General features: G+C 42.3%; 1 protein-coding gene across 3 annotated transcripts in view; it reads right to left on the bottom strand.

The window, feature by feature from the left end:
• Positions 1-1,822: 1,822 nt before the first annotated feature.
• The window catches only part of DYRK3 (dual specificity tyrosine phosphorylation regulated kinase 3), a 35,643-nt gene continuing 24,283 nt past the window's right edge, over positions 1,823-13,182 (bottom strand). For all 3 annotated transcript variants that reach the window (XM_077295165.1, XM_077295166.1, XM_077295167.1), the window contains one exon: positions 1,823-3,738. In XM_077295165.1, the coding sequence (XP_077151280.1) occupies positions 2,191-3,738 (1,548 nt within the window). In that variant the 3' untranslated portion in view covers positions 1,823-2,190. The remainder of the gene's footprint in view (positions 3,739-13,182) is intronic.

The raw sequence follows: 13,182 nt of genomic DNA, 5'->3' as shown, positions 1-13,182 counted from the left end.
CGGTTCTATTCAGTAACAGAGTCTTTTGTCAGACAGATAGCTGTCAATCACTGAATAACCGCCCACTGGACTCCTACATTGAGCAGAGAATGAAATGAATACATTTTATACTGATTACTGCCTCAAAACTAGACTATTCTGCTCCGTGTCTTCTGCTCTATAAACCGCTGACAGATAGAACTGTCTGTTCAAAATGGCAGGGTCCCATTAAAGGTCACGATGAAGGTACCCGCTAACAAGGCCTGAGGTTGGATTCACACAAGCAGTTTAAGAATAAGAGAAGTAATGAAAGCCAAGTTGATGTGGGCCAAACGCACCGACCATCTAATGTATGTGGAGGCCCCAACTCTGCCATGACAGCTCAAAGGATCAAGCATGTGGAATTTGGACATCTGATCCTTTTGTTTTCCCAGGAGCAGATAAGCAGCCATCGGTTATCTGGGGGCGCCTTACTCCCTTACCCATGCAAAATACATAAATGCTCAGCCGAGATGAACATGCATGTATATGGGGGAGGGGAATAGAAACAAGAGCCATAGCCATTGGCTAAAAATGCATTTATGTGTTGTGTACGGCCAGGTTAGATCATTCCTTTAGAATCACCCCCCATTTGTGACTCAAAGACTGCACATAGAAATTCAGCCTTAAAGGGAACCTGTCATATCAAAAACCGCTATTAACCTGCAGGGATGTGGTTAAACTGCAGCTTAACAGCGTTCTAAAGCAGTGCAGCCGCCGCGTTGAAAGCCCGAGCTGCTGAGAGAAAATGAACTTTAACCTCCGGCTTTCAGTCATAGAGGCGTGGCTTCAAGCGAGTGGCGGCTGTAACCACTGACAGCCGGGCTCAGCAGTGCATCAGTACAGATTAACCCCATATCCGCAGGTTATTTGCATTTTTTGACATGCCCAATTCCCTTTAAGCCCCTGACCTTCAAAATAATATCAGAACTAGTGGCTCTGGATCTGAAGTTAGAGGGGGCACAGGCTTAAAATGAAAGCGTACAGATAAACAATGTCTTGGCAAGGGGAGAGGTAACCGAGAACTGCCAGCTGCACATTATAACCTTAGTTGTGGGCTACAGGCGTCTCTAAGGGTGTTGACGGTGTTAAAGAGCAGCTGGAGATACATCTAGTTGCCACTGTTCACACATATAAGTATTGAAATCTAATTGTTTGCTATGGAAAATCAAATTGTAAATGCAAAGAAAAGTCAAACTTACGTTCCTCGGCATCCTACTGTCAAGGTGCCAATACATTTCAGAGCAAAGTTGTTATATTCACCATTTTTGGCCACACTGGCATGTTGAATTTTATTGCCCGTTCCTGATCCCTCAAGGGAAGATAAGCTGCCACCAGGTACAACTGGTAGCAGCTTACGTCTCTCAGCCTGCTGGGAACACATGCACGCCCGGCCAAATGAGCATACATATATATGAGGGAAATGGCTATGAGTATATGGACACCTTCAGAGAAAGGAACCTGACAGAGTTCACCCATATATATTTATATATAAAACAATATCTGATCAGTTCTCAGATACCTCTCCATTATGAAGCTTAGAATAAAGAAAAAATAAAAATGGCTTCCACTTTTTAAGCAACTCAATATCTTAGAGGTGTACTGCACCCCAAGACGCAACTGAGGCCATAGAAGATTAAGAAAATCTATAGCATTAAAACGACTGAACGGTTGGGGGGGGGTTAGTGAATATGTGGCCGCAACCAGACCTTGGTACATGAAAGTGGCACGTTGATACTCTAGTTCATGGTCAAAAGTCTATCGATCACTTAAGTTTGTCAATTTTGGCAAACCGCACAGTTGGCCAACCCGAAGCAGGCAAATGTGAGCCGGAATATTGAGTAATGGCTGAAGTGACAGCTTGACAAGTAAACAGGAACAGTCTACATGTATGCCTTCATCCTTCTATTATTGCTCTACGTGTTCAGAAGAACGTCATACTGACCTATAAAAAAAGAATCAAGTTTGTACCAGATGGTGATTGAAATGCTTAGCCCTTTACAACAGAATTATTGAATAAATTCTGATTTCACAAAGCCGAATGTTTCATTTTGTGGTCTTTTTTTTTTTTTAATTTAAAATAATTAAAACGCTAAAATCCCTTCAGTTATGGTAGCTACGTTATTAGTAGCAAAATGTTCTCATCATAGCTGTGCTTAACATCGGTGACGATTAGCTGACTAGCTTGGGTAAAACAGTTCGAAGGGGTATGCTCCCATTAGAGTCGTTCATTAAATTTGCTCTTAATTTATTGGCCACACCCACTACAGGGGGTAATTTAGAGCTAATCCCTGGGAAAGAGCTGGTATGGCTGGTAATCCTTTTTCCTGAGGACTTGTCTGTTACAGGGGGTTTAGGCATCCTCTTACAAATCCACTGATGTCGTAATGCCTGACTCGGAGTCATTCGGGCTGTTGGATCCCAATTCAAACAACCTTTTAAGAAGTCGATAAAAAGAGCATCTTCACAACCCTTTAAAGCTGCCACCCAGTCCTTGCTGCCAGGAGCACCACGCATTTTTCCCCTTCGTGACCTGCTTCCAATTAAGACCACAGATCCATTGGGAAGCGTGGTTACAGTGCAGTAACGAGGATAGCCCTTCGAGTTGACAAAGTTCTTTGCTCTCTTGGCTTGCTCTAGAAGCTTTGGAGGTGGTGCCCCAAGGAGCTCTATCATGCATGCCAACTGATCTCCTTCATCTTCTCCTGGAAACAATGGGTAGCCAGTCAAAAGCTCCACCAAAATGCATCCAAAGCTCCACATATCAATGGGCATGCCATAACGACTTCCTAGTATGACCTCAGGAGCCCGATAGAACCGAGACTGTATGTATGTGTATACTCTTTGATGCTCAAAACAACTCGAACCAAAGTCAATCACTTTAATCCCACTGCGCCCTTGCTGTTTAAGCAAAATGTTTTCTGGTTTGAGGTCACAGTGGATGATTTTATTCCTGTGCAGAGCCTCGAGGCATTGTAGGATTGAATGAGCAAATTTACGAACTAACTGTAGACTAAAACCTTGGAATTTGTTTCTTTTGATCAGCTCATACAAGTTCATGCTCAGCAACTCAAAAGTCATGCAAATGTGATTGCGGAAGGTAAAACTTTCCAACATGTGTATTACATTCATACTTCCGGTCTTATCCTGTTTCTTTAGATGTTCCAGGATACGGATCTCTTCCGCGGCCTGTCGATGGAATCTCTTCTCATTGCGGACTATTTTGAGGGCTAAATGCTGGTGAAGTTTGTGATCATAAACTTTTGCCACCTGTCCAAAGCTACCCTTTCCGATTATTTTCAACACCTCATAGCGATAAGCTATTTGGTCATGCGGCACCAACGTATACCCTCCTTGGTCATCATCATACCCTCCGTTATTAGGACCTCCTACAACACCTTGTCTCTTCTTAGCATTTGGGCCAATAAAAAATATTTCAGTGACGTTGATGATTTCCTGCAGTTCAAAAGACGTTAGTTGATGTTTGTATTGCTTCAGCGCTTGATCTGGGCTCAAATATGAGGCTTTGGAGGACTTGGTGGAGCTATCACTTGATTTTGAGGTGCCTGAACTGTCAGAACTTTTTTCTTTAGTCAATACTGGCAAAGCATTATCTGTTCCTGGGAGAGCAGCACTGACCCTGCGGTTGCCAGAGTCCTCAAATAATTGTTGAACCTTGACTTGCTGGTGGTCTTTCATGGCAAACTTATTTCCGCTTATCTAAAAGATAAAAGACAATTATGTAAAGTTAATAAGATCATGTAAATTTCAAACAAAAAAAAAAAAGATGAACACCATATTTAAAAGAGTATACTGGAAATGATTTAAGATTAAACATCATTAATAATCTTACCCTCCCACTCCTATCAAGATTTTTCTCATGCTGCACCTGTTCACTAGAATGCGCTACCCCAGAAAGTTAGATTAAGGGTATGTGCACACGGCATCTTCATTTTTGAAAGAGAAGACAGAAAATGGTGGTGGTGTTTTTGCTGAAACATCTTGTCCCTTTTGCTGTCGTTTTAGCAGCACCTTTGCCACCGACAGACATCTTTATTTTATATATATATAAGATAAGCCACCTGAAGAATGGTGAGGTTCCTTTTTTTTAGCCGATTCCTGGCTAGCAAACCCTGAAGCGGCTAAAAGAAGTGAAAAAAGGTGAAATATATGCGCAAAGTTGCTTTGAGATTGCTGTGCACATGTCCATTCTTTCTGGCGCTTTTTTAAGGTGGGATTCAGGTGGAATCCATATGAAAGACGCCAGGTGCTAATAACAATTACAGATTTATGCGTAACCTAAAAACTTATCTTTTTAGACATGTCTTGCATTGAGTAGCATTTTGTATCTTTGTACATTCAGTCAACTATAATTAGTGTAATTAACCGTACTAATTTCACATGATGTATGCATTGACCAAGGAGTAACTATGAGTAGGTTAGTCGCCTAGATTCGAGCTGGGGTCACTTGGCAAGTCAAATTTTTGCGCCTGTGAACCAATTTCCCAGTGATCGCTCTCAAGCGTGACAACATTACTTAGTGGCAAATGGATATGTTAGGTTGTAAAAATGGGAAACACCCTAATGCTGTAAATTTAGCACAATAGGGATGAGATTCGCATTAATTGCCTGAATTGTCCTTTTTCATGTCCTTCAGAAGTCTTAAAGCCGTTTTTTTTTCATGTGAATACTGACTGTACTTGTTTGGACGAAGTGAATTAAGACAGATCATAAAACCTTTCTATTTATACCCACAAAACCGAGTCTGCACGTTTTAAGCTCAAGAGACTATTCTTTGAAGCGCGAATCCCTTCAGTCGAATATTGGATGTAAACACATGTTAGATGGTCACCGAGACTCCACAAGTAATGACATCTGCTTCCCATTATAGTCACTGGTGGCACCCTCAAAAATGCTGACTATGTAAGAAGTATCCACAGGAACTCGAAATAGAGAGCTACAGGAGACAACTTATAAATAACCCGTCTTGGGCGGAATATGGCAGGGCACTGATAATTTATACGGCTTTCCTGCCCCGATCCAGCTCTCGGCTGTGCAGAAGGCGTATGATTCATGAATGGATGCTACTGCCAGATTTTACTTTGCGTAAGCTAGCTGCATCATCCCTTTTAAGTCCATGTGAGACTTATATCTGCAAGCATCATGAACGCAAGATATGTATGTCAAGCAACGTGAGCTACCAAAGCTGCCGGGAGTTTATTTTTAATCATATTATCTCATTATAATGAAGCAACTGCTCTGTCCATGCGTAGACGGGCACAAACGGGGATGATATTTCATTAAAGACTGTAAAATAGTTAAAGAAACAACGGAGAAGAATGCTGGAGAGTCAAAGACACAAGATGTAGGGTGTAGCTACAGGAGTTCTTTGCATTTTTTTTTATATACGGTAGTTCGTTTTCATAAAAAGTTTTTCCACAATTGCTAAAATTCTAGTAAAAAAAATAAAACAAAAATGTAAATATAATTGTATTTTGAGCAGGTGACAGATTTCCATGTACGACAAGAAATAAAAACATCATATTTATTGGTAAACCATCTCCCAGTTTTAAAAACCCACATCTGTCCCTACCTTTACTACAGTTCTGGCAATGCAGCATGTTGGCAATCTTCTTCTACCGCACCCGGTGCCATAATGTGTGCCGATAATGATCCTAGACCAGACTCTATACAAGGTTTACTCTACACATTCTTCCTGGAACCTAGATCAATTTCGGTTGATTGAATAATAATTAAGGCACCACTACAGCAGTTTTTTTTTCTGCAGCGCTGGAGTGGTGCTACTAGTCTCATACTTATCAGCACCGCTCCGGTCGGTCTCCAGCAGTTTGTAACCTGCCGGATCGCTCTAGTGTTTGCTGGGTGATCCGGAAGTCACAACTCAATGTAAGTCGATGACAGCCAAGCCAAAACTAGGCAAGAACGATGATCTCATAGACTTACATAGAGAGCTTGTAACCGTGATCTCTGACAGTAAAAAGTTGTGGCCAAAAGATGGTGGCGTGGGACCTTAGTGGCACCAGTAAGAGCAGAAGATAGCGGCTGGTAAGTATAAAACTTGGTCAGGGAACTTAGATTAGTAGCACCACTCCAGTGTGGAAATAATAATAAAAAAAAGCTAGAGTGGCGCTTTAAAAAAAAAAAAAAGTCACAACAAATAAGATGAATAATGCATTCACCATATGGAGCGCCAACTAAAGCCTCATCCAGACATCTGGAATTTTTCACATATAAAGAAAAGGGTCGGAGTCGTTTTTGCCATCAGTGATTTTCACGTATGCACAAATAAATAAAATTACAACTACTATACACTGCAATGTTAATAACGGACAGCGCACTGATGTTGAAAAAAACTAATGCCATCTGTAAAGTTTAATGGACCCATAGACTTGTATTGGTAGTTTTGATCTGTGTCTCCAATCCAAAAATGAACATGTCTCCGTGATTTTGTTTTGATCCAGAAAAAAACCTCCGACATGTGAATAGCGCCCTAGACTTTAAGGAGTAAGTATGTGATTCAAAGACATATGGATGAGGCTTTAAAGCAGCTAATGGAACTCAAAAAAGCATATAGTGACATGTTCTGATCTGTCACATACAGGCTTGAAATTCTGCCATAATGCAATGGTTAAATTAGCAAATGTAAAGATCAGATAGCTTGTCAATGGGTACCATAGAAAATACTCTTACAGTAACCTGAACACATTGAATTCTACCAAAGTCTATTTGTGGCCACCAATAAAAGGAACAAAATTCTACATCCTCAGCACAAGCTACATAAATGGATCAGACCGATTGTCTCAAGGTTATGACTCACAAAAACTGCCAAATGTACAAACAAGCCTCAAGCTTCAGTGAACCTCACACATCAAGATAGAAGTATAAAAAAAAAGTCTGAAAAAATAAATATAACACCATCAAGCTAAAAGGATATTCCTACCCCAAGCTATGTAGGAAATGATTCATCCATGGACCAACATCCATTCTCCTGGCTCAGCTGCTTTCTCCTTCTGCAACTGTAATGGAGCATGTGTTTTTAATGCGCAATTTATTGGTCTCGAGGGATCAACGCTCATTGCATCACTGTGCTGGGAAACAGGGACTCTTCCAGTTATGGCAACCAGGTTACAAAGTGAGAGTTCTACGGGGTCAAGCAAGATTCTGCCTTACTGAAAGCTGTACTTGTAAAATACACCCGAAGAGTATCTTTGCCTCGAAGACGCTGTTTGTAAGCCAAGAATTCTGATTGACAGCCCAAAAGAAGTGTTGAAATCAGCTTCCCGGAAGGCAAGTACATGTAGTCTACTGTCAAGACAAGGAACCATCAAATCGTGAGAACGTAAATCTACGTAACACTGTATTCATGATCACATTCTGTGCAAGTTGCTGAACAGCCAAGAAAAACACTGTAAAAATTCAGATCCAAGAATGCAGCTGAAAATACAAGAAAGCCAAACGTCTTTTAGAACCAGTCTATAAGTAGGGAAGGACACAACAATAAGAATTAATAGTAGCCAACCTGTCATCATCACCACCATAGCCCTATACATTTTCTACACGTGTCACTCTCGGAAATGTTCCTTGCAGCAAAAAGGAAAAAATAAAGTTATAAAATAGGGAAAAGTGAAGAATTGTGTGTGGAGTCTCAGTCTCGCAAGAAGTCCTGCAGGCATACACATTTCCTGGCCTGACTTACATTTCACAGGGTGGGATATTTCATAATGCTCCCGTGGAGCATCCAGCGCAGGTGCAGAAAAGCAAGGTGTCCTAAGTTCAGCTTACGCTGGAAGCCACTGGAGGTGGCTTGATATAATGTGTCATCCAGCATGACTCCTGGGAAGACCAAGATCACCTTCCAGATTTCAGAGCGTTACATCTTTAGAACACCGTATAACAACATGGAGGCGGTTCAAGGGTGGGACAAGGGATGACAGGTTTTGCTTAGACCAGAATTAGGCAAAGTGTATCCCACGGCCACATCTGGCCTTCTGGCTGTTCCAGTCCGGCAAGCAATCCGAGACAACCGAAGGGCTGAAAACACTGGCCCATGGGCTGCACCATATGGATGCCCACCCCCATCCCGGCATCATCACTATCTGCATCCTCCGAATGCACACCTTGGTGAATATAATAGTGGAGGAGAGATCTGCCAACTCCTTCTTCCACCATTTAGCGCGTGCGACTGAGATAGCAAACGTGATGACATCACTATATCGCATCTGCTGCGTGTAGTATGAGTGCACATACAAAATACAGTAGCAGAGAACCGAGGGAATGGGAGCGAGGTATTGTTTGATTTTTATATGTGTGCATAGGAGGGCTGTGTGGGGCTCATACTGTATATAGAAGGGTTATGTGGGGGCTCATACTGTACATAGAAGGGCTATGTGGGGGCTCATACTGTATATAGGAGGGCTAGGTGGGGCTCATACTGTATACAGAAGGGCTATGTGGGGCTAATACTGTATATAGGAAGATATGTGGGGCTATTACTGTATATAGGAGGCTATGTGGGGCTCATACTGTATACAGAAGGGCTATGTGGGGCTAATACTGTATATAGGAGGCTATGTGGGGCTCATACTGTACATAGAAGGGCTATGTGGGGCTCATACTGTATATAGGAGGCTATGTGGGGCTCATACTGTATAAAGGAGGGCTAGGTGGGGCTCATACTGTATACAGAAGGGCTATTTGGGGCTAATACTGTATATAGGAAGATATGTGGGGCTATTACTGTATATAGGAGGCTATGTGGGGCTCATACTGTATGCAGAAGGGCTATGTGGGGCTAATACTGTACATAGAAGGGCTATGTGGAGCTCATACTGTATATAGGAGGCTATGTGGGGCTCATACTGTATAAAGGAGGGCTATGTGGGGCTAATACTACATATAGAAGGGCTATGTGGGGGCTCTTACTGTACATAGAAGGGCTATGTGGGGCTAATACTGTATATAGGAGGCTATGTGGGGGCTCATACTGTACATAGAAGGGCTATGTGGGGGCTCATACTGTATATAGGAGGGCTAGGTGGGGCTCATACTGTATATTGAAGGGCTATGTGGGGACTCATACTGTAAATAGAAGGGCTACGTTGGGGCTCATATTGTATATAGGGAGATATGTGGGGCTAATACTGTACATAGAAGGGCTAGGTGGGGCTCATACTATACATAGAAGCGCTATGTGGGGCTAATACTGTATATAGGAGGCCATGTGGGGCTCATACTGTATATAGAAGGGCTATGTGGGGGCTCATACTGTACATAGGGGGTGTCTGCTAATATTAAGTGATACATTTGATACAAAATAACTATAATTATTGTTAATATTGGGCAGAATTAATTTCAGTATATTGGTTCGGCCCTCCACAACAGTCACGTTCTCTCATGTGGCCCCTTGGGAAAATTAATCACCCACCCATGTCTTAGGCTTTAACATGACGTTAGCCTATCCTACTTAAAATCAATCAATCAATCAATCAATCATTGTACCAGTATTGTGCAATGGTACAAAGAGCTTCTCATTTCTTCTTGATAACAATGGCCAGTGAGATCAGGACGCCATAAAATAGAAATTATCTGGTAGCTAAAAATTAGAAGGCCCTTGAGATTGCCAGCATTGTGGGACATTGAAACAGTGTGGGATGGCTGATCAAAGAAGTATGGGTGGGCAGGGACCCTGTTATTTTCCCCAGTATTTCCTCTTATGCAGTGCGCTCTCCTTGATGGCCTTATTCTTTCCTAAACAGACGATGAGAATCGGCAGTTCCCTTTTTTCTTGCCACAATGTACCCTTAGGCAATATTTGTTAATGTTATTGTTGGCAGCAATTTACGTAGATTCGAAAACCACTAGCCCAGCTAAGTTTGTGCTGTCGCATGGAAGAATTCTATGTAACATGTAACCTTTCAACATGGGACAATAAAATCTGTCAAAACATTACAACAAAAGCCATAATAGTGTATTCATAGAGTAAGAGTAGAATACTATGCCCTCATAACAATGCCGCTATTACTACAGTAGTCAGACTATTCAACTCCGGCACTTCTCAATAGTTTCAATAGGAAACGACACCAAGTAGAAGAAATGTCTCCGTGAGCCGATTCTGTCATCTGGATCTGAATGTCAGACAGTAAAATGGAATGTTTATTCGGAGGGTACATCATTATATGTACACGTTCTGGATTTGCAGCAAAAAAAAAAAAAAAAAAAAAAAAAAAACTTTGCTGCAAATCCTGATGTATTGGCTGAATTAAATGCTGCGTAAAATAAGCAACATGTGCATGAGATTTCAGAAGTACAACCCAGAAGCCCCCGGAGGCCCCTAGGGTTTTCCGGTTTCTAAATTCCACTGTACACAGCTGCAGGTTTTTTTTTCCCAGAAAAAAAGTTTTGCTTGCTCACCCTCCCTGGGTCCAACACTGACTCTCTGCCGGTCTCTATGATAGTGTGCATTGCTGACATGTCTGCAGACAATCACCGCGCTCTGCGGCTCTGAGCAATTTGTGCTGTCACCTCAGGCAGACCCACTGACCTCACTGATTGACTGCCGCGGCGTGGACGTAACCGCAGCACTGCAGACCATAACAGACCCCGTAAGCAGTGACGGAGGCGCATAACTGGACACGGGGAAAGTGAGCAAAGCCCAGATTTGTTTGTTTTTTTAATAAACAAACTACAGCCAGAGAAAAGGGGTTTCTGAAACTACGAAACCCTTTTAAAGATATTTTTCCACAAGATAAGGGGTCTACGGATTGATGGTTCTGGTTTGACATCTAGGGAATTGAGGAGATTTCGCCTCGGATTGCTTTGAGCTATGTTTATATGATGCCTCAAATTAAACTTCTTTGAAAATTAATAAAAATGTTATTAGTGTTTTCACAAGCTATACGTAATTTTTTTGACTACTGTTATTATGTTCAAATATTTGTCCATCCAAATCCAATTATACTGGTTTTGCAGAGCCAAGATGTACTGTATAAATAACACATGAAAAATGTTTCTTAATGTTGGGGGTGGAGAGCTGTGTTTCTCCAGTGTTTGATTGTTGTTGTTTTTTCTCTTTGTGTTAGCCTTTATAAAATTCAATAAAAAAAAACATTTGAATTAAAAAAATATATATATATTTTTCCGGAATCTAAAGTTATTCCCTACCCATAAGTCAAGGGATAACTTGCTGACCACCAGGACTTCTATCGATCCTAAGAATGTCCGCCTTGAATGGAGCAGAGGTGCAAATGCTTGACCTCTCTTTTATTGAGAGCTGTGGAGTCAAAGTCTTGGAGTCAGTGTCAATTTTGGTTGAATTCAGAGTCGGAATAAAATGGACCGACTCAGACAATATATAATAAATTGGGTACAGTAGTACAATGCAGGAAGTGCTGTAAATATTTTCATAAGATTTTGGGAAAGTTATAAAGTGCCCTATAAATGTCTGTTCTGTTCCTGATCTAAGGATCTCGGCTTTTAGTTGAGATGAATCTGTGCTGCACTTTACATACATGCTAAGTAGTGACCAGTGCTGTGGGGTCGTAGCTGAGATGAATCTGTGCTGCACTTTACATACATGCTAAGTAGTGACCAGTGCTGTGGAGTCTGAGCTGAGATGAATCTGTGCTGCACTTTATATACACTCACCGGCCACTTTATTAGGTACACCATGCTAGTAACGGGTTGGACCCCCTTTTGCCTTCAGAACTGCCTCAATTCTTCGTGGCATAGATTCAACAAGGTGCTGGAAGCATTCCTCAGAGATTTTGGTCCATATTGACACGATGGCATCACACAGTTGCCGCAGATTTGTCGGCTGCACATCCCAAAGATGCTCCATACAAGGCAGGATGGATCCATGCTTTCATGTTGTTTACGCCAAATTCTGACCCTACCATCCGAATGTCGCAGCAGAAATCGAGACTCATCAGACCAAGCAACGTTTTTCCAATCTTCTACTGTCCAATTTCGATGAGCTTGTACAAATTGTAGCCTCAGTTTCCTGTTCTTAGCTGAAAGGAGTGGTACCCGGTGTGGTCTTCTGCTGCTGTAGCCCATCTGCCTCAAAGTTCGACGCACTGTGCGTTCAGAGATGCTCTTAGGCCTACCTTGGTTGTAACGGGTGGCGATTTGAGTCACTGTTGCCTTTCTATCAGCTCGAACCAGTCTGCCCATTCTCCTCTGACCTCTGGCATCAACAAGGCATTTCCGCCCACAGAACTGCCGCTCACTGGATTTTTTTTCTTTTCCGGACCATTCTCTGTAAACCCTAGAGATGGTTGTGCGTGAAAATCCCAGTAGATCAGCAGTTTCTGAAATACTCAGACCAGCCCTTCTGGCACCAACAACCATGCCACGTTCAAAGGCACTCAAATCACCTTTCTTCCCCATACTGATGCTCGGTTTGAACTGCAGGAGATTGTCTTGACCATGTCTACATGCCTAAATGCACTGAGTTGCCGCCATGTGATTGGCTGATTAGAAATTAAGTGTTAACAAGAAGTTGGACAGGTGTACCTAATAAAGTGGCCAGTGAGTGTACATGCTCAGTAGTGATCAGTGCTGTGGAGTCGTAGCTGAGATGAATCTGTGCTGCACTTTACGTACATGCTCAGTAGTGACCAGTGCTGTGGAGTGAGCTGAGATGAATCAGTGCTGCACTTTATATACATGCTCAATGGTGACCAGTGCTGTGGGGTCGTAGCTGAGATGAATCTGTGCTGCACTTTACGTACATGCTCAGTAGTGACCAGTGTTGTGGAGTCGTAGCTGAGATGAATCTGTGCTGCACTGTATGTACATTCTCAGTAGTGACCAGTGCTGTGGGGTCGGAGCTGAGATGAATCTGTGCTGCACTTTACGTACATGCTCAGTAGTGACCAGTGCTGTGGGGTCGTAGCTGAGATGAATCTGTGCTGCACTTTATGTACATGCTCAGTAGTGACCAGTGCTGTGGAGTCGTAGCTGAGATGAATCTGTGCTGCACTTTATGTACATGCTCAATGGTGACCAGTGCTGTGGGGTCGGAGCTGAGATGAATCTGTGCTGCACTTTACGTACATGCTCAGTAGTGACCAGTGCTGTGGAGTCGTAGCTGAGATGAATCAGTGCTGCACTTTATATACATGCTCAATGGTGACCAGTGCT

Source organism: Ranitomeya variabilis, chromosome 3 (assembly GCF_051348905.1).
Source record: "Ranitomeya variabilis isolate aRanVar5 chromosome 3, aRanVar5.hap1, whole genome shotgun sequence".
In the NCBI taxonomy this organism is placed as follows: domain Eukaryota; kingdom Metazoa; phylum Chordata; class Amphibia; order Anura; family Dendrobatidae; genus Ranitomeya; species Ranitomeya variabilis.
Note: the sequence above shows the minus strand (reverse complement) of the source record. Positions and strands in the feature narration are given on the sequence as shown.